This window comes from Suncus etruscus, chromosome 11, assembly GCF_024139225.1.
Source record: "Suncus etruscus isolate mSunEtr1 chromosome 11, mSunEtr1.pri.cur, whole genome shotgun sequence".
NCBI classification, from domain to species: domain Eukaryota; kingdom Metazoa; phylum Chordata; class Mammalia; order Eulipotyphla; family Soricidae; genus Suncus; species Suncus etruscus.
The window spans coordinates 56,965,449-56,985,826 of NC_064858.1; the positions used below are offsets into that span (position 1 = coordinate 56,965,449).

The window sequence follows — 20,378 nt, forward strand, 5'->3', positions numbered from 1 at the left end:
TATTAGGAGTTGAGCTATTTCTGATCCCATTTACACTGTATTCCCTGGGCAGAAACTAAGAGCAAAAGATGGGCTGGAGCCTAGAGGCAGTACTGCAAAGGAGCCTCTATAAGCCTGGCTATCATCCTACAGGTTCTCTGAGCTTCCTGGAGTAGCAACACTGTGTGGAACCGTCCCTCCATTTACCTCCCACCAAACTGGGCTGGATGTAAATTTGAGGATGCCACAGAGGGCCTTTCTGTCCCATGGCATCTGCAAGCAAGCTGGGTCTTTTGCGTTTTCCTTGGGATACCATGTGAATAGAGGGAAGGAAAAGAGGATTCAGAAGAGGCCACAGACTGCCCCTCAACTTCTCTCTCTGTTTGTCCACAGAACAGCCTCGCACGGAGTCTGAGTGGGAAAACAGCTTCACCCTGAAAATGTTTCTTTTTCAGTTTGTCAATCTGAATAGCTCCACGTTCTACATCGCATTCTTCCTTGGAAGGTGAGGACACCCTCTCACTTTCCAAGGCCGCTGTTGGAGTGAGTGTCCAGGGAAGGTGCGGGGAGAGGGCTCACCATTCAGGTGTCAAAGAGGTCCCTCATTCTGATGGTTTATGACAAGTTCAAAGAATAAGCTTCCTGCTTTCCCTTCCCAGCCCTGCGAATGTTCTCGCCCACAAGTGCCTGTGTATCTTTACTGCCAAAAGCAGTAGCAGGGATGATCTTTATGTGAGAATGCTGGATATGAAGAGTGCCACTAATCCACCCTGGTGCTCAGCCCTCTCAGAGCGCATTGCCAATGCCTGACTTCACAGCTCAGGAAAGGACATGAAGGCTGGAAAGGGTTCTGGGACACTTCTGCATATAGCAGAGTTTCAGAAAGGTTTCGTGGCCCACACCAGTGTCATACCAGGGTAGGTTTCTGTGGGAAGAAACAGAAAAACTGAGTATAGGTTTAGTAAGATGAGCAACCTCTGCTCAGTTTCTAGCTACTTCTCAGGAAATTTGTGTCACACATTTTTTTCCTTTTTTCCTTCCTTTCTTTCCTACCTTTCTTCCTTCTATTCTTCCCTTCTTTTCTTTCCATTCTTCTTTATCTTTTTTCTTTCTCTTTTTCTTCTATCTTCGTTACTTCATTCTTTTCTCTTTTCTTTCTTTATACTTTCTTCCTCTTTCCCTTTCCTTCCTTTTACTCTTTATTTCTTTTTCTTTTTGAATTTTTATTTAAACAACATTATTACATACATGATTGTGTTTGGGCTTGATTGTTGAAGAGGCTTTCTTTGCTCCATTTAGGATTTCTTGCTCCTTTATCAAAAATTAGGTGATTATATGTCTGGGGAACATTCTCTGAGTATTCAAGCCTATTCCACTGATCTGAGGGCCTGTCTTTATTCCAATACCATGCTGTTTTGATAACTATTGCTTTGTAGTACAGTTTAAAGTTGGGGAAAGTAATTCCTCCCATATTCTTTTTCCCAATGATTGCTTTAGCTATTCGACGTTGTTTATTGTTCCAAATGAATTTCAAAAGTGCCTGATCCACTTCTTTGAAGAATGTCATGGGTATCTTTAGGGGGATCACCTTAAATCTGAACAATGATTTGGGGAGTATTGCCATTTTGATTATGTTAATCCTGCCAATCCATGAGCAGGGTATGTGTTTCCATTTCTGCATGTCCTCTCTTATTTCTTGGAGCAGAGTTTTATAGTTTTCTTTGTATAGGTCATTCACATTTTTAGTCAAGTTGATTCCAAGATATTTGAGTTTGTGTGGCACTATTGTGAATGGGGTGGTTTTCTTAATGTCCATTTCTTCCTTATTACTACTGGTGTATAGAAAGGCCATTGTTTTTGTGTGTTAATTTTGTAGCCTGCCACCTTGCTATATGAGTCTATTGTTTCTAGAAGCTTTTTTTGTAGAGACTGTATAGTTTTCTAGGTAAAGTATCATGTCATATGCAAACAGCGAGAGCTTAACTTCTTTCTTTCTTATCTGGATTCCCTTAATATCATTTTCTTGTCTAATCATTATAGCAAGTACTTCCATTGTTATGTTGAATAGGAGTGGTGAGAGAGGACAGCCTTATCTTGTGCCAGAATTTAGAAAAAGGCTTTCAGTTTTTCTCCATTGAGGACAATATTTGCCTCTGGCTTGTGGTAGATGGCCTTAACTATATTGAGAAAGGTTTCTTCCATTCCCATCTTGCTGAGAGTTTTGATCAAAAATGGGTGTTGGACCTTATCAAATGCTTTCTCTGCATTTATTGATCTGATCATGTGATTTCTATTTTTCTTCTTGTTGATGTTGTGTATTATGTTGATAGATTTACGGATGTTAAACCAGCCTTGCATTCCTGGGATGAAATCTACTTGATCATAGTGGATGATCTTCTTAATGAGGCATTAAATCCTATTTGCCAGGATTTTGTTGAGGATCTTTGAATTGTATTCATCAGTGATATTAGTCTATAATTTTCTTTTTTGGTAGCATCTCTGTCTGGTTTAGGTATCAAGGTGATGGTGGCTTCATAAAAGCTATTTGGAAGTGTTCCTGTTTTTTTGATTTTATGAAAGAGTCTTGCCAGGATTGGTAGAAGTTCGTCTTGAAAGGTTTGAAAGAATTCATTAGTAAATCCATCTGGGCCTAGACTTTTGTTTTTTGGCAGACATTTGATTACTGTCTTAATTTCCTCAGTAGTGATGGGTGTGTTTATATATGCTACATCCTCTTCATTCAACTATGGAAGATTATAAAAGTCCAAAAATTTATCCATTTCTTTCAGGTACTCATTTTTAGTGGCATAGAATTTCTCAAAGTAGTTTCTGATTACCCTTTGGATCTCTACCATATCAGTAGTGATCTCTCCTTTTTCTTTCCTAATACAAGTTATCAAGTTTCTCTCTCTGTTTCTTTGTTAGTTTTGCCAGTGGTCTATCAATCTTGTTTATTTTTTTAAGGAACCAACTTCTGCTTTCGTTGATCTTTTGGATTGTTTTTCGGGTTTCCACTTCATTGATTTCTGCTCTCAGCTTTGTTTTTTCCTTCTGTCTTCCTATTTTTGGGTCCTTTTGTTGAGTACTTTCCAATTTTATGAGCTGCGTCATTAAGCTGTTTAGGTTATACCCCTTCTTTCCTGATGTGTGCTTGCAAAGCTATAAATTTTCCTTTTAGTACTGCTTTTGCTGTGTCCCATAGGTTCTGATAGTTTGTGTCTTCATTGTCATTTGTTTCTAGGAAGGTTTTGATTTCCTCTTTGATTTCATCTCGGACCCACTGGTTATTCAGTATTAGGCTGTTTAACTTCCAGATATTAAAGTTTTTCTTCTGTGTCCCTTTGTATTTCACATATAAATTCAGGGCCTTGTGGTCACCGAGGTAGCCTGCAAAATTTCTATCCTCTTAATATTATGGAGGTATGTTCTATGTGCTAGCATGTAGTCTGTCCTGGAGAATGTCCCATGTACATTAGAGAAGTATGTGTATCCAGACTTCTGGGGGTGGAGTGTCCTGTATATATCTACTAGGCCTCTTTCTTCCATTTCTCTTTTCAGGTCTAGTATATTCTTGTTGTGTTTCAGTCTGGTTGACCTGTCAAGTGTTGACAATGCCGTGTTGAAGTCTCCCACAATTATTGTGTTATTTTTGACATTACGTTTCAGATTTGTCAACAATTTTATTAAACATTTTTGCTGGCCCCACATTTGATGCATATATGTTTAGGAGAGTGATTTCTTCCTGCTGTACGTTTCCATTGATTAATACAAGATGTCCATCTTTGTCCCTTACAACTTTCCTAAGTATAAAGTTTGCGTCATCTGATATTAGTATGGCCACTCCAGCTTTTTTATGGGTGTTGTTTGCTTGGATGATTTTCCTCCAGCCTTTTATTTTGAGTCTATGTTTGTTCTGACTATTCAGGTGCATTTCTTGTAGGCAGCAGAAGGTTGGATTGAGTTTTTTGATCCCTTTAGCCACTCTGTGTCTCTTAAGTCCATTGACATTGAGAGAAAGAATTGTCCTGGGAGTTAGTGCCATCTTTATATCGAAGTTTGGTGTGTCTATTGGTCAGTCTTTTCTTAAAGTAGGCCATTCAGTTTTCCTTTTAAGAATGGTTTTGAGTCTGTAAAGTTTCTGAGCTGTTGTTTGTCTGTGAAACCATGTATTGTTTCTTCAAACCTGAAAGTGAGTTTTGCTGGGTGCAGTATTCTAGGCGAAGCATTTATTTCATTGAGTTTTGTCACTATGTCCTACCACTGCCTTCTGGCCTTGAGTGTTTCCAGTGACAGGTCTGCATTAAATCTCAAGGATGTTCCCTTGAATGTAATTTCTCTTTTTGATCTTGCTGCTTTCAGAATTCTGCCTCTATCTGTGGGATTCGTCATTGTGACTAGGATGTGTCTTTGGGTGTTTTTCCTGGGGTCTCTTTTAGTTGGTACTCTTCGGGCATGCAGGATTTGATCACTTGTATTCATTAGCTCTGGTAGTTTCTCTTTAACGATGTTCTTGACCATTGATTCTTTCTGGAGATTTTCTTCCTGGGTCTCTGGAACTCCAATGTTTCTTAATTTGTTTCTGTTGAACTTATCATATACTTCTATTTTCATCTGTTCCCATTCTTTGAGTAATTTTTCTATTGTTTGATTGTTTGCTTTAAGGCTTTTTTCCAATTTCTTCTGCTGTATGGAATTGCTATTCATCTCATCTTCCAGTGTATTAATTCTATCCTCAGCTGCTGTTAACCCGTGGGAAAGCTCAACCATGTTTTTCTTCAATTCATCTACTGAGTTTTTCAGACCTGCTATTTGACCTGAAATTTCAGTTTGGAGTTTTCTGATTTCTATCTTCATATTCTCTTAATTCTTATTAGTGTTCTCTTCTATACTTTCTTTGAGTTCTTTGAACATCTTCCATATTGCGACTCTAAACTCCTTATCTGAGAGACTAACTAGTTGGTTGGTCATGTTCAAGTTATCAGAGTTGCCATCGTCATTCTCTATGTCTGGTGCTGGCCTGCGTTGTTTCCCCATTGCCACAGTTTTATTATGGGTTTTTCTACGTGTTGTGGTTGTATTCATTGGCTAACTGATGTGCACGGCAGGGAAGCAAATTGGAGTGGCCATGCTCCTCTGGCTCCATCCTTTCTGGGCTTGTAAACTCACCTCCAGGGAAGGCTCCAGGGAAGGCGAGCCATCCGCAGATGAGCCACACACAGGATGATATCGGGCCGAAAATGGAGCACAGCACAGAAGACAGGCAGATAGTGGTGCTGACATCTGAGTTCTAGCAGAGTTCAGCGGCTTCCTATTTCTGGGTTTGTAAACTCACCTCCAGGGAAGGCTCTAGGGAAAGTGAGCCGTTGGCAGATGAGCCACACACAGGATGAAATCAGGCTGAAAATGGAGCACAGCACAGAAGACAGGCAGATAGGGGTGCTGGCATCTGAGTTCCAGCAGAGTTCCTTACTCTTTATTTTTTTTATTTGTTTCTTCTTTCCTCTTTCTTTTTTTCTCTTTCCTTCCTTTCTTTCCTCTTTTCTTTCTGTCTTTCTTTTGGTGAAGAAGGATTATTTTTATTGAAACTTATTTAGAAAGATGTGAAGGGTGAGAAAGAGAAGAAATATGTGTTTAAGAGAGAACACAGACTAGAAATAAGCAGGATACATTTTTAAAAGAGAACACATGCTCAAAGAGTCAGCCTAATCATGCTTTTCTTTAGAGGAAAGATTGCCTTTAATTAAAAAAAAAATCCCCAAAGTCCTACCTGCTGCTAACAGAAACCAGACCACTTAATATTCACCAGAAAAAAAGGAAATGTTCAAAAAAAAATCACAGAAAATAGAAAAAAACTGGCGCAAAGAGAAATTTCCCCACAGGAAGTTCAGAAGCTACAGGAAAGACAGCTCTGGAAAGATTGTGATTTTCCTAGACCTGAGACTTAAGTGGAATAAGGTCATTTTCGTGAGAGATAGTGCCAATTTGAATATCATAGTCCCTGGAAGCTTAGACCTACAGGATGCTAATGGGTTGTTTTTTTTGTGTGTGTTGAAGATTTACAGGACACCCAGGTGCCTACTTGAGATTGATCAACAGGTGGAGACTAGAAGAGGTCTGTATTCTCCCATCTTTCCTTTTGTTTCCCTGCCATTTCTCACATTTGGAGCACCTTGGTTCTGTTTAGAAACCAGCCCACCTTTTGTACTCTCCACTCATTCTTGGATTTCTTTGTGTGTCTAACTTGCAGTGCCACCCTAGCGGATGCCTTATTGATCTCTGTTTGCAAATGGGTATTATAATGGTGCTAAAGCAGACCTGGAATAATTTTATGGAACTTGGCTACCCGTAAGTACCTTAAATCTCTATTGCTAAAAGGCAGCATTGCTAATTTTTAGGTGTTTTTCTAGTTTTCATAAATAAAATAAACCACAGACTCCACAGGTAATCCAGCGTAAATTTTGGAGCTAGCAGAGTTTTTGGTGCATCAAGAGTCAAAAACAATAGTGGTCAACATTAATTCTCTTGAAAGATTCAATTATAAGTCACATGAATGAAAGCAAATATTCTTTGTGGGCCCCTAACAGTTGGATATTAACTTGAAGTTGTTAGTTTGTGTTTTTGTTTTTATTTGTTTGTTTGTTTTTTGGGGGGATCACAGTTGGGAGTGCTCAGAAATTGCCCCGGGCAGACTCAGGGGACCATATGGGATACTGGGATTCAAACCAATGTCTGTCTTGCATCAGCTGTATGCAAGACAAACGCCCTACGACTGTGCTATCTCTCTGGCCCCTGTGTTCTTTTTAAGTTTCCTCTTCAGTTGCAATATTGTAAGTCTTTGTCACACAATAAATCAAGAATGCTACTTTTTAAACTCAGACTGTACAGAAAAGAAACTTTAAGGAAAGAATAAAAAAAAGTTAAAGAGTTAAGAAAGAAACCAGCTATAACATTCCTAGGGATAAACCCTAGGAACACAAAAATCCCTTCCTCACACCTATATTCATTGCAGTGCTTGTTACAATAGCCAGACTCTGGAAACAACCAAAATGCCCTTCAAAAGATGAATGGCTAAAGAAACTGTGGTACATATACATAATGTAATAATATGCAGCCATCAGGAAGATAAAATCATGAAATTTTTCTACACATGGATGTACATGGAATCTATTATGCTGAGTGAAATAAGTCAGAGAGAGAAAGAGAGATACAGAATAGTCTCACTCATATGTGGGTTTTAAGAAAAACAAGACATTTTTTAAATAATTCCCAGAGATAAGAGCAAGAAGGGGGGCCGGGTAGGTGGCGCTGGAGGTAAGGTGTCTGCCTTGCAAGCGCTAGCCAAGGAAGGACCGCGGTTCAAGCCCCCGGCGTCCCATATGGTCCCCCCAAGCCAGGGGCGATTTCTGAGCGCTTAGCCAGGAGTAACCCCTGAGCGTCAAACGGGTGTGGCCCAAAAAACAAAACAAAAAAAAAAGAGCAAGAAGGACTGGTTCATGATATGAAGCTCACCACAAAGAGTGGTGAATGCAGTTAGAGAAATAACTACACTGAGAACTATCATAACAATTTCAATGAGTGAAAGAATTCGAAAGCCTTTCTTGAATACAGGCAGGGAGAGGGGCATCAGTGATAAGAATGTTGCACTGGTGAAGGGGGGTGTTCTTTTTATGACTGAAACCCAACTACAATCATGTTTGTAATCACGGTGTTTAAATAAAGATATTATTTTTAAAAAGAAAAAAGAAAGAAGTCAGTATTTTGAAGTCAGCTTACCTTCACTAGGAAGATAAAGATATGTGTTGATCTTTACCTATGAAAAAGCATGTGTTGTCTTTGCGAGGTTTGCCTTGAATTCTGCTGTCTCCTGTGTTCTAGTTGAACATGGAATCATAGAGAATTGCTTTGATCACAGAAGAGCATGAAGCCTGTACATTGAACTGGAACCTGGCTCACTTAGAGAAATAATATTTTAGCCTCCTGGTATACCAACTTTCTATTCTCATGTTTTAGAAAACATGCTCCAAATGCCTGAAATTTGCGGTGGAGTTTTTGTAAGAATAATATGTACTATTTGAAAATTAGAATCATTATAATATTATAATAGAATTCACCAAGATGTCATAGAACTCAAGCAAGTTATATTTTTTTCTTCAGTGATATGGACAAAATTGTGTAGTTATCCTAAACTCTGTTTCTTATTTTCTTTCACTAATTTTCGGGGATGTGTTTGATGATCATATACTACTCAACATTTTCCTTATCCCTTAGAGCATACAGTGCTGACCTGCCCCCTCCTTCCAATTTTCTTAATCCTGTTCCAGATGATAAGAAGTATTTGGAACATCACTAAGGGTCAGTGCACTGCTCTTATAGGGATGAGTTGTGTAAATCTAGTTATGAGCTGCAGGCTCCCTGTGCCAAGAGGGGAACTTGACACAGATGTGTGAGTTCACAGGTCTTCTAGACCTATAAGTCAGAATGTGCAAGTCAGCACCCCTGTGGTGAGGCTGCCAGTATCTTAAACCAGGGAGACCAACCAAATGCTGATCTGTCCAGGCATCTGGGCATTGCCTTTGCACTGTGGGGACTGATTTAGAGATGTTATCTAGCCTCTATGCAATAGTGTCCAATGTTGAACATGAGACAGTTTCATGACTGAGCCAGAGAAACTTGTCAATCACCTGCTCACTTGCAGGGACAGCTGATCTGTTATTTTCTTCTCATACAGAGCTTTGTTTCCTTGACAGCCTGTCCAAATAAAAAATTAATAAATAGCATTCTGTGTTCTAACTCTCTTCTTTTTTATTGCTTAAGCCTCATAAAATTATATATATAAATACATATATATATACATATATATATATAATGAAATTGATCTTGTTGTCCAGGTTAATTCAGAATTGGTGGACTAGAAGAAAAGTAAGACAAGAACATGGGCCTGAAAGAAAAATCAATTTCCCACAGTGGGAAAAAGACTACAACCTTCAGCCGATGAATGCCTATGGACTCTTTGATGAATACTTGGAAATGAGTATGAAAATAATTCCGTTTATTCTATTAGAAATGAAAATCTAGATGCATATTGACAAATATGCCCATTATAATCAAGACCAGCAGTGTGTGCTGGTGTGTGTGATGTGTGTGTACATGTGTGTATGTGGGGCAGAGAGCAGGAACCTTGAGTTAAATGCAAAGCAGAGAATCTTCTTTAAAAAGGAAGGAGACAGCATTAGTCTCCTTTGGGGCAAGCCTAGCGTGGGTGAGGCCCTGAGTTCACTACTAAGAGTCCAGTTTTACTCTCAGCATCAGATGTGTCCCTAATAGCCTCAACACAGGTGCTGACCATTTGAACAGGACCAGTACTGTATTGCTGAGAGGAGCCTGGACTCCATGAGCACTGCTGGTATGACCCATTTTGAAAAAAATATATAAATAATCTTTATTTGTGCCTGTCAAAGAGGCAAGTTGGAGATGGTGGTGGGTGGAAAGAAACCAGGGGTCACTGGTGGAGGGACTGGTATTGGAACATTATATGACTACAATTCAACTATGAGTAACTTTGTAAATTGTGTCTTAATTAAATAAAAAGAATAATAAACAAAAGAAGCTTAATCCATAAAGATAGTGTAATTTTTTAAGACTCTTCGTGGCAATAACTATACATGACATTGAGTCCTATTCCTGGTGAAAAATCTTTAGAAGCAAAAGGAATGGAGCAATTTGGTGACTCCTGGGAGCCCAATCATAGAGTGATTGATTCACCCCTCAGCAGACATATGTGATTCATTGTTCTATCCAGATAAACTCTACGCTTGGCACTTGAAAGGGAGCAAGATCCTCAGTCCCAGTGCCTTGGTTAAAATGGGTGAAAGTGGGGGACATTAAGTTTAATTGAACATCTTAATGGTCTTTTCTCCTGTAAAGAAGGAAATAAGAAATACTGTTAGTATATTGAGTGCTTGAAAAGCTTTTATGTGACTTGACTTGGCAGTGCTTCAAATATGGCAATATCTTTACTGCAAAAATAATCTCAGAAGTATCATAAGAAAATACTGAATTCTAACTGCCTTTTTCTGTGTTTACTCTTTTGTAATTTTCTCAGTGACCTTGTTTTGTTACTTTGCTCAGATTTCATGGAATTATAAGAGGGAGAAAAGTATTTAAATTACAGTAAAATTTTTATTTTTATATAAATTTAATAAATCTGTAGGTAGTCTAGTCCTCTGCTTTCTTGTTATTGTTGTTGTTATTTTGGGGGGGGGTCATACCTGCCAATGCTCAGAGGCTATGCATTCAGGAATCACTCACTACTGGTGGAGCTCAAGTGAGCATATATGATGTGGGGCCCTGGATCATTTGCTTATAAGACAGGTGTCCTACCCACTATGATATCTCTCTGACCCCTGCTTACTTTTCTAAATAAAATTTTATTGGTACACAGAAACACCAATTTACATGCTGCCCATAAGTATGTGTTTGTGATCATTTTATTTATTTCCCAGTTCTGTTTTCTATTAATGTTTTTCTTGTGCCTGATTGCTCAGGCAAGACTTCCAAAACTATGTTGAAAAGTAGTAATGAGAGTGAAAAGTCTTACCTTATTCTATATCTTTGGGGAAAGCATTGTTTTTTCACCTTTGAGAATTATAGTAACTGTAGATTTATCATATATAGCAATTATTTTGTTGAGACATATTATTTCTATTTTCAGTTTATTGAGCACTTTAATCATTAATTGATGTTGAATCTAGGCAAATGCTTTTTTAGCATCTATTGATATGATCATGTAATATTCACCTATCTTTGTTGATTTAGTTTATCACATTAGTGCATTTTCAAACACTGAACTACCCTTGCATCCCTGGGATGATCCCTACTGGATCAAGATAAATGACTACTGGATCAACATAAATGATTGGGTTGTTGATTCTTTTGATGTGTTGCTGGGTTCCATTAGCTCAGATATTTTTGTTTGTGTTTGAGCCCCCACAGTGCTTAGGAATTACTCCTGGCAAATTAAGGGGAACCATATGGTATTCCAGGGGTTAAACCCAGCTCATCCACTAGCAAAGTAAACAAGACAAGGCCACTATACTCTCTCCAAACCTACCGTTAGCCCTAGTTTTGTTGATGAATTTTACATTTATATTCAAAGATATTAGTCTATTTTTTTCTTTTTTGTGCTGCCCATTTTAGGCTTTGGATTAGAGTCATAGCGATCTTCTAGACTATATTTAGGTATACTATACCCTCTTCTATCTTTCAGAATATTTTGGTCAGGATGGGTATGATCTCTCTGAAACTTTTGTAGAATTGACTAATGAAGTTATCCTGTGCTGGCTTTTGTTATTAGGGAGTCATTTTGGTCACTGTTTTGATGTTTTTACTTATGATTGATTTGTTCAGAACTTTTATTCCTTGTTTAGTATTGAAAAGTTGTACAATGCTAAACATTTTTATTTCTTCTAATATTTCCAATTTCTTAGCATGTAGATGTTTATGTCGTCTCTAAAGATTCTTGCATTTAAAATACCAGTTGCAAATTTTCTTTCATTTCTGATTCTCTTTCTTTTCTTTCTTTCTTCTGGATAAACCTAGTGGGTTTTATTAAATTATGAATCATTTCAAAGAACCATCTCTTGTTTCAATTTCTTTGTATTACCCTTTTGTTTTATATATTTTTATTTCCACTATGAATTTTTAATTTTTAATTTCTTCCTTCTGCTTATTTTTGCTTGGTTCTTATTTTCTTTTTTTTCTTTTTTTTTTTTTTTTGGTTTTTGGGCCACAGCCGTTTGACACTCAGGGGTTACTCCTGGCTATGAGCTCAGAAATAGCCCCTGGCTTGGGGGGACCATATGGGACACCGGGGGATCGAACCGTGGTCGGTCCTATGCTAGCGCTTGCAAGGCAGACACCTTACCTCTAGCGCCACCTTCCCGGCCCCTGGTTCTTATTTTCTAGTTTCTTCATATTTGAGATGCTATTGTATTTGAAAGCACTTGTTTTTTAATGTGAACTTCTATTGCTATGAACTCTCCTTACTACTGTTTTTGTTATGTCACTTAATATTTGATAGGATAGTCTATCTCTTTCCTTTTTGTTGTTCTTGGGAATATTTTTTTTTTTTTTTGGTTTTTGGGCCACACCCGGCGGTGCTCAGGGGTTACTCCTGGCCGTCTGCTCAGAAATAGCTCCTGGCAGGCACGGAGGACCATATGGGACACCGGGATTCGAACCAACCACCTTTGGTCCTGGATCGGCTGCTTGCAAGGCAAACGCCGCTATGCTATCCCTCCGGGCCCTCTTGGGAATATTTTTAATTTTTTTGTTAATCTGAGTTATTAAGAAGGATATTATTATGTAATTTCCACATATTTAAGGCTTTTCTCAGGCTGGAGAGGTGGCACAGTGGTAGGGTGTTTGCCTTGCACTCAGCCGACCTAGATCAGACGGTAGTTCTAATCCCAGCATCCTATGGTTCCTTGTGCCTGCCAGGAGTATTATCTGAGCTCAGAGCAAGGCGTACTGAGTGCTGCCAAGTGTGACCCCAAAAACCAAAAAGAAGTTTTTTCTCATTTTGCTTTTATTGATAGTCCTATTCCACTGCTATTTGAAAATAAAAGTATGATAATATGTTGGTCTTTATGTATTTATTAATACTGATTTTGTTTTCAACATATAATCTGTTCCTGAAAATGTTCCAGCTATAATTAAGAATGTCTGAGGCTGGTGAGGTGGCGCTAGAGGCAAGGTGACTGCCTTGCAAGCGCTAGCCAAGGAAGGACTGCTGTTCCATCCCTTGGCTTCCCATATGGTCCGCCCAAGCCAGGGGCAATTTCTGAGCACTTAGCCAGGAGTAACCCCTGAGCATCAAACGGGTGTGGCTGAAAAACCAAAAAAAAAAAAGAATGTCCGATCATTTGTTCTGGGATGGAATTTTCTGTCCATACATTTTAAGCTTATCAATTATTTCATTTAAAACAATTACTCTCTTGGTCTGGATGATCTGACTTTTGCTGTAAATGGTAGTAGTTGGTGTTCTTTTATGCAGAAGCAATCTTTTCAATATTTATTATAGGGAGCTATAAGAAATTTAGGTAGCTGGTGGTAATAAAAATACATTAAATATATTATTAAAACAAAAATATAAATATAAAAATATTATTAAATAAAAAATATTAAAATATATTAGGTTTTGTTTGTTTGAAAAATCCTCCATTTTAACATCATATTTAAATTCTTATTTCTTCTATAATGTCCACTTTATCAAAGGTACAAGTAGATATGAGTAAATATATATGTACTTAATAAATATAGAACTTACTTTATTAACTTTATGCTCTTTGCAATAAAATAATAGTGGTTGTGTTAATATAGTAAACATTAATACATGTGGAAAATTAGCTTAGTGTTCCCAGAACCAGAAATTAACTCTTTAACTCATTCTGAACAGGAAATAATGGGAGCTTGTTTGATAATTTTATACTTTCATGATTTTGTTGTACATTTTCCAGATCTTGCTATTGAATGGTCCTTCTAGCTTGTTACATGTTTTTTCATTTTTTGAGCATTCCCTAACTTTCAGACATTTTAATATATTCCAGAATCATTGTATATTTTCCCTATTGTAAGTCTGGAAACAAACACTTCTCCAATGCTCGCTTTTGTTAGAGAATTGATATATCTGTTTTTATAGGGGTGCTAATGATTTTCTTAGACCCTCATAATTGTGAAGCTTTGGCAGTCCATGTTCCCCTAAAATGGTATTTAGAAATCAGATCTGAGTCCTAGGTTGTTCCATGCCACCGCATCTACCCCTAACAAGATCTTGTTTATGAGTGTATTGGCCATATCTGCAATTACTTTACTTAAGCTAAGTAGTAGAGGATGATCAGTCAAGATCTTAATACATTCACACTTAGCCTTTTACAAATAGTAAGAGTGGCAGGTGCAATAGTTTATTGTGCTTGGTGCTTGCCTTGCATATAACCAACCCAGGTTCAACCACTGACATCCCATATGGTTCCCCAAGGCCACTATGAGTGATTCCTAAATACAGAGCCAAGCAAGCCCTGATTACTGCCTGATGTGTTCCCCTTCAAAAAATAAAAAAAATAAAATAAAAACAGTAATAGAAATCTAGTACTCTTTTTCTTTATATATAATATATATATGTAAGATATATATTATATATAATCTTTATTTAAGCACCATGATTACAAGTATGATCGTAGTTGAGTTTCAGTACTCTTTTTCTTTCTCCCTCTTCTTCATCAGTTCTCCAATTTGGATTCACAACTATCTTTGTGGCAGCTTTTCCCTTAGCACCACTTCTGGCCTTACTGAATAACATAATTGAAATTCGACTTGATGCTTACAAATTTGTCACACAGTGGAGGAGACCTTTAGCTTCAAGGGCCAAAGACATAGGTAAGTTATATTTGGATGTTAAAATATACTTATCAGGTATATTAAATACATATCACATATATAAATCATTTTGTGAATACAAGAGTATCCAGCAGTTTTGTATAGAAAACTTATGGTTTTTATATAAGATGATTCAACCAATTCTTTTTTTTTTTCTTTTTGGTTTTTGGCCCACACCCTGCAGCACTCAGGGATTACTCTTGACTCTAAGCTCAGAAATCAGTCCTGAAAAGGTTGGGGGGACCATATAGGATGCTAGGAATTGAACCAGGATCTATCCTGTGTTGGCCATGTGCAATATAAACGTCCTACCGCTGTGCTATCTGGTCGACTCAACCAATTCTTGAAAAAGAATACATATATTAACATTAAATTGTATTATCCAAAAAGCCAAATCACTTATTTGGAAAATAATCATTTCTAGTGCTAAGGCATTTTTGTTTAATAGATTCTCAATTTGATTATAACTAGCATAAAATTTAAACTTCTAAAAATTTGATTATAACATTCCCTTTTTAACATATATTTTTCATTTAACTTTTTTGGGTTTTTTCCCACACTTGGTGGCACTCCAAGTGTTACTACTGGCTCTGCACTCAGAAATCACTTCTGGTAGGCTTGGAAGACCATAAAGATGTTGGGAGTCAAAACTAGGTTTTGTTCAGGGTCAACCGCTTGCAAGGCAAATGCCCTCCCAGCTGTGTGATTGACCCAATCCTTTGTTTTAACCCCTTTCTGAATGTATACCTGGGTCATATTAAAAGTAAGTTACTTGTTCTAGGCAGAATTTGTCTTTAACTTTTGACATGAGAGGTTTAATTGAACCCAGGGCAGCTTCTCATTGCCTGAGATCTAAGACTGTCTTGTTTATTTATTCAGTGCTTGTGAAATAGCAGACATGAGCTCAGCCACTATGGGTGGAAAAGAATTGACTTCTAGTGATCTGTTAATTTCTCACACTAAGTAAGTGACTACCCTGGGTCAATGAGTGAGGAACTGGCCCCTTAAAGATGAACTTAAGAGACTGTGATCTATCCCTAAAAGGTTCCAATCTGATTGCAATTTGATATCAATTGTGCCAGTCTTATCAGATGGTGCTTTGGCTCCTCATCATTGATCAGAATTCCTTGATTAATGTCTGATCCTGTGTCACTGCCACACAAATTTTTTCAAGGCCAAGAAGTTTATAAGTATAAATTCTTGATCTTAGTTCCAAGTGTATAGGGGAAGATAAAAGGGCTCTTACAAAGGTTTATGGAAATTATCATATCAGTTGTTTTCATTTATTTTATATCTATTGTTGTGTGTGAAATTAATACAAACCTTCTTTTTGAATAGGAATCTGGTATAGCATTCTTGAAGGCATTGGCATTCTTTCCGTTATTACAAATGCATTTGTCATAGCGATAACATCTGACTTTATTCCTCGCTTGGTGTATGCTTATAAGTATGGACCTTGTGCAGGCCAAGGAGAAGCTGGGCAAAAGTAAGTTTGCCTTCTGTTTTATTGACATTGGATAATCTTAGAAACATAAGACTTGGACATGAAGGCTTGTGGTGGTGGAGGTGGAATTAGCATATAACACTTTGAACCCCAAGGAAACACAAGTTAGACACATTTTAGATAAACTCTACTGAGAGCAGTAACTGCTTAATTTCTCCACCCTGCATCATGGCCTCTTGAATTCATAAAATGTATGTTATCATAATGTTAAAAAAAAGTGGTGTGCAGTGTATCATTATGATGTTTTTCTGATTCTGCTATTATCGCTCACGTCACTGTAGACTTCAAATTCTACAGGGAAAATATGCAATGTGTCAATGTCCACTTTACAATGTCCCAATGTCCAGGAGGAATTCAGTAAGCATTTGTAGAAAAAGTGACTACTGTCCACTTTGCAATGCCCTAGTGTCCTGTAGGAATTCAGTAAACATTGGTGGAATAAGTGAATTATTTAATGGCTATTAATCTGCTTATTGATTTCTATGACAAGTCTTGAGGGTGTAAGGCCCCACTGCATTATAAAATTTATGTGTTCCTATCTCTATTAGATAAGAATTTGTTTGCACATGTAAGATTTCCCTTATTTTAATGTGCCTATGCAAAACGGAACAAAGCCACATGATACTACTGGTGCATATAAGGGTAAAAATAACAAGCTAAACAATCCTGGTAACCTGGTTCTAATATGAAATCAGAACACTAGAAAAACTTACCTACTAGAATTTCCTACTAAAATAATCCTCCAAAATGGGGGAAGTTGCTGATACATAAGAAGGTAGACAATAAGTTATACCTATTAAGGAAATACATCTAAAGAAATATTCAGTGAAGATATACATGTCCTCGTTAAGTCTTTTGAAATAGTCTGTGGGGCGATAAAATCCAGGGCACAGCTTGAGCCTGTTATTTGGTCTTGTGGAGTCTAAAAATGGCTCTCAGCAGTCACATATCAGGAAATGACCTCAAGCTGGGGCTTCTTAGTAACTAAATCTGGTAGAGAGCAATAGCAAATCTGGTAGAGAAGGTCCACTAAAAGCAAATCAGCAGCAGTGGCAGTGGCAGCTTTTTCTTGGGCTAAGAATCTATTCACTTTGGGAGCTGGTTGGCAGCTGACTGGGTTGAGGAGAATGTTCTGCTTCCTGAGTTAATAACTGAGTTAAGAAAGAGGGTAAAAGAGTTAAGTGGGGGATATAACTGAGGAGGAGGTGAGAGTGAAGAATTAAAAAAGAATTTGTAAAGTGGTAAGCGGAGGGAGAAAGTAGAGGTTATATATAACAGGGGACAGGACAATATACAACCTAGACAGGCATTATGAATATTAGAGATGGACATTAGACAGACATTGAGGTGGCCAACACATACTCTCATGTGCACACATAGATCACGGTCTTTTTGATTGTTTTCGTTTTGGGGCCACATTCAGCAGCACTCAGGTATTACTCCTGACTGTGCTCAGAAATCGCTCCTGGCAGGCATGGGGGACCATATGAGATGCCAGAATTCAAATCCATCCTGGGTCAGCTACTTGCAAGGCAAATGTCCTACCACTGTGCTATCACTTTGCCCGCCCTTTTTTTCCATTTTTATTGAATCACCATGAGATGCATGATTGGGTATTCAGTTATACAATGTTCCAACACCCATTCTTTCACCAGTGTACATTTTCTACCATTAATCTTTCAGTTTCTCTCCCAGTCTGTCCACCTGCCCACCTGCTTCTTGTAGATACCTTGCTTCTCCCCCTGCCTTTTTCCTTTTAGGCACCATGGCTTGCAATATATTTACTGAAAGGGTATTATAGCACTTTAACTTTTATCAGCATCCAGTTTTTGTCCAGAATGATCATTTTCAACTATCATTGTCATACTGATCCTTTTTCTATCCTAAGTGCCCTACCCCCTTTTTGTAGCCCACATCCCACCATGGACCAGTCCTCTGGCCCTCACCTCTATTACTTTTGAGTATTATTCTCATACTATTTTTTTGTATCTCACAATGTATGCAAACATCTTAGGTCTGTCCCTTCTTATTCATTTTACTCATCTTGATACCCTCCATGTCTTTCATGTATAAGCAAATTTCATGACTTCATTTTTCCTAATAGCTATACAATATTCCATTGTATATATGTACCACAGTTTCCTTATCCATTCATCTGTTCTCAGGCGTTTGGGTTGTTTTCTCATTATGGCTATTTTGAATAGTGCTGTAATGAATATAAGAGTGCAGGTGCCTTTTTGCTTTGTGTTCTGGGCCCCTAAGGCATATTCTCAGGAATGACATTGCTGGGTCACATGGGAGCTCCATTTCTAGTTTTTTAAGAAATGTCCATATTATGTTTCAAAAAATTTGGGGCCTGTCAACATTCCCCCCAGCAGTGAATTAGAATTCCTTTCTCCCTGCATTCAACCAGCATTGGTTGTTCTTTTCTTTTTGATGTGTGGCAGTCTCTGTGGTTGCTGTGTCTATTTTTCTTATTTTATTATATTAACTTTTTATTAATATGCTGTGATTGCAATATTGTTAATGATAGTTTTATGCATACATCATTCCAATACCACACATACTACCTATATGTCCACTTTCTTCCACTAGTGTCCAAAAGTTTCTCCCACCCATCTTACCTCCACCAATTAACAAATTTCCAACTATAGATGAATGGATGAAAAGTTATGCCATATGCAGTAGAATACTATGCAACTGTAAGAAAAGATGAGATCATACAATTTACCACAACCTGAATGGAACTAGAGAATATTATGCTGATGAAGTCAGTCAAAGGAAAGAGATTGATACAGAATAATCTATAATATATGGGACTTTAATATACATAGTAAGGTAGGAACACAAGATCAAAGGCAACAGAACTAAGAATTTGTCTACGAAACTGAATTTGAGGTGAGGCATGTGGGGTTGAAATGTAAGAGCCTTTTTTAATAAAGATAAAATACAAGAAAGCCAAAAGAAATGGTGTTGAAAAGGCAGGGAAGGCCAAAGATTTTTTTTTGTTTGTTTGTTTTGGGGCCACACCTGGCGATGCTCAGGGGCCACTCCTGGCTATATGTTCAGAAAATGCTCTTGGCTTGGGGGACTATATGGGATGCAGGGATCGAACTGAGGTTCATCCTGAATCAGCTGTGTGCAAAGCAAAGGCGCTACCACTGCACTATCGCTCCAGTCTTGGCCAAGGCATTTGCAACTACTGGGAAGTGGGCCTTCAGTGGATGTGATGCAGAGCATGTGACCAATGCTGATCTTAGCATTAATTTTCTTTCTCAGGTGCATGGTAGGCTATGTGAATGCCAGCTTGTCTGTGTTCCGAATTTCTGATTTTGAAAACCGATCTGAGCCTGAATCTGATGGCAGCGAATTCTCTGGAATCCCTCTCAAGTACTGCAGGTGAGCATGGCTTTTGAGCACCAGCTGCTGTGGTGTTCTATGTATGGTTTGCTTTGCCTCAAACAGCAGAGCAGAGTGATGTTCCAAGCAGTGTTCTCAGCCTCGATGAGATATTAAAATCCCAGAAGGGCCGGGGAGGTGGCGCTAGAGGTAAGGTATCTGCCTTGCAAGCGCTAGCCAAGGAAAGATTGCGACCGTGGTTCGATCCCCCCAGCGTCCCATATGGTCCCCCCAAGCCAGGGGCAATTTCTGAGTGCTTAGCTAGGAGTGACCCCTGAGCATCAAACAGGTGTGGCCCGAAAAAAACAAAACTAAAATAAAATAAAATCCCTGGGGGTTGGACCAGAGCCATAGCTCAATTGGTTGAGCACATGTTTTTGCATACAGAAAGCCCAGATTTGATCCCTGGTACCACATGGCTACTTCACCCTGACCATCAGTAGGAATGGCAACCAAGCACACAACCTCTGATGTGTTCCACTCAAAAATTATAAATAAAATAAAATCCCTTGAAATTTTTTAATTTTCTCTTCCCCAAAACATGACTCCAGAGACAGAGAAGGAAGGTTGACTCTTCATGCTCTCACTGTCTGTCTCTATTCTGAGAAAGGATCTGTGTTTAAGTAACCATTTTTGTTGCTAAAGTCCAAAGGATACTTCCCTTGTAAACTGGCTTTCATGACAGTGGGGCATATATGCACTGGATTCTGTGTGATGGTAGCAAACAAAGATGCATCCTTAACTATCAGTCCAAGACTCACTATAGAGGGAGCAGGAAGATGTGCTTTTCTCCCAGTTTTCTTTTTAAAGAGGTATTTTAAAGATGTTGCATTAAAGATGTTTTAACAAGGAATATGAAGTAAATATGACTCTGCCTGTATTGAGGTTGGCTATGGTGGCGGATGGGAGATTGGGGACACTGGTAAAGGGAAGATCACACTGATTGTAGAACTGGTGTCTTAATCCTTAATGCCTGAAGCCACAAGATAGTAAATAACAGCGTTATAATAAATACTAGGGAAAAAAAGATGCTAAGGATTGGCTTCTAGTCTGCTTGAGCCTA

General features: G+C 38.2%; 1 protein-coding gene across 2 annotated transcripts in view; it reads left to right on the plus strand.

The window, feature by feature from the left end:
* The window catches only part of ANO4 (anoctamin 4), a 388,617-nt gene that overhangs the window by 336,219 nt on the left and 32,020 nt on the right, over positions 1–20,378 (plus strand). For both annotated transcript variants that reach the window (XM_049782805.1, XM_049782803.1), the window contains exons 19-25: positions 373–484; positions 6,034–6,091; positions 6,227–6,324; positions 8,868–9,010; positions 14,260–14,412; positions 15,751–15,898; positions 19,196–19,315. In XM_049782805.1, coding sequence (XP_049638762.1) covers positions 373–484; positions 6,034–6,091; positions 6,227–6,324; positions 8,868–9,010; positions 14,260–14,412; positions 15,751–15,898; positions 19,196–19,315 — 832 coding nt within the window. The remainder of the gene's footprint in view (positions 1–372; positions 485–6,033; positions 6,092–6,226; positions 6,325–8,867; positions 9,011–14,259; positions 14,413–15,750; positions 15,899–19,195; positions 19,316–20,378) is intronic.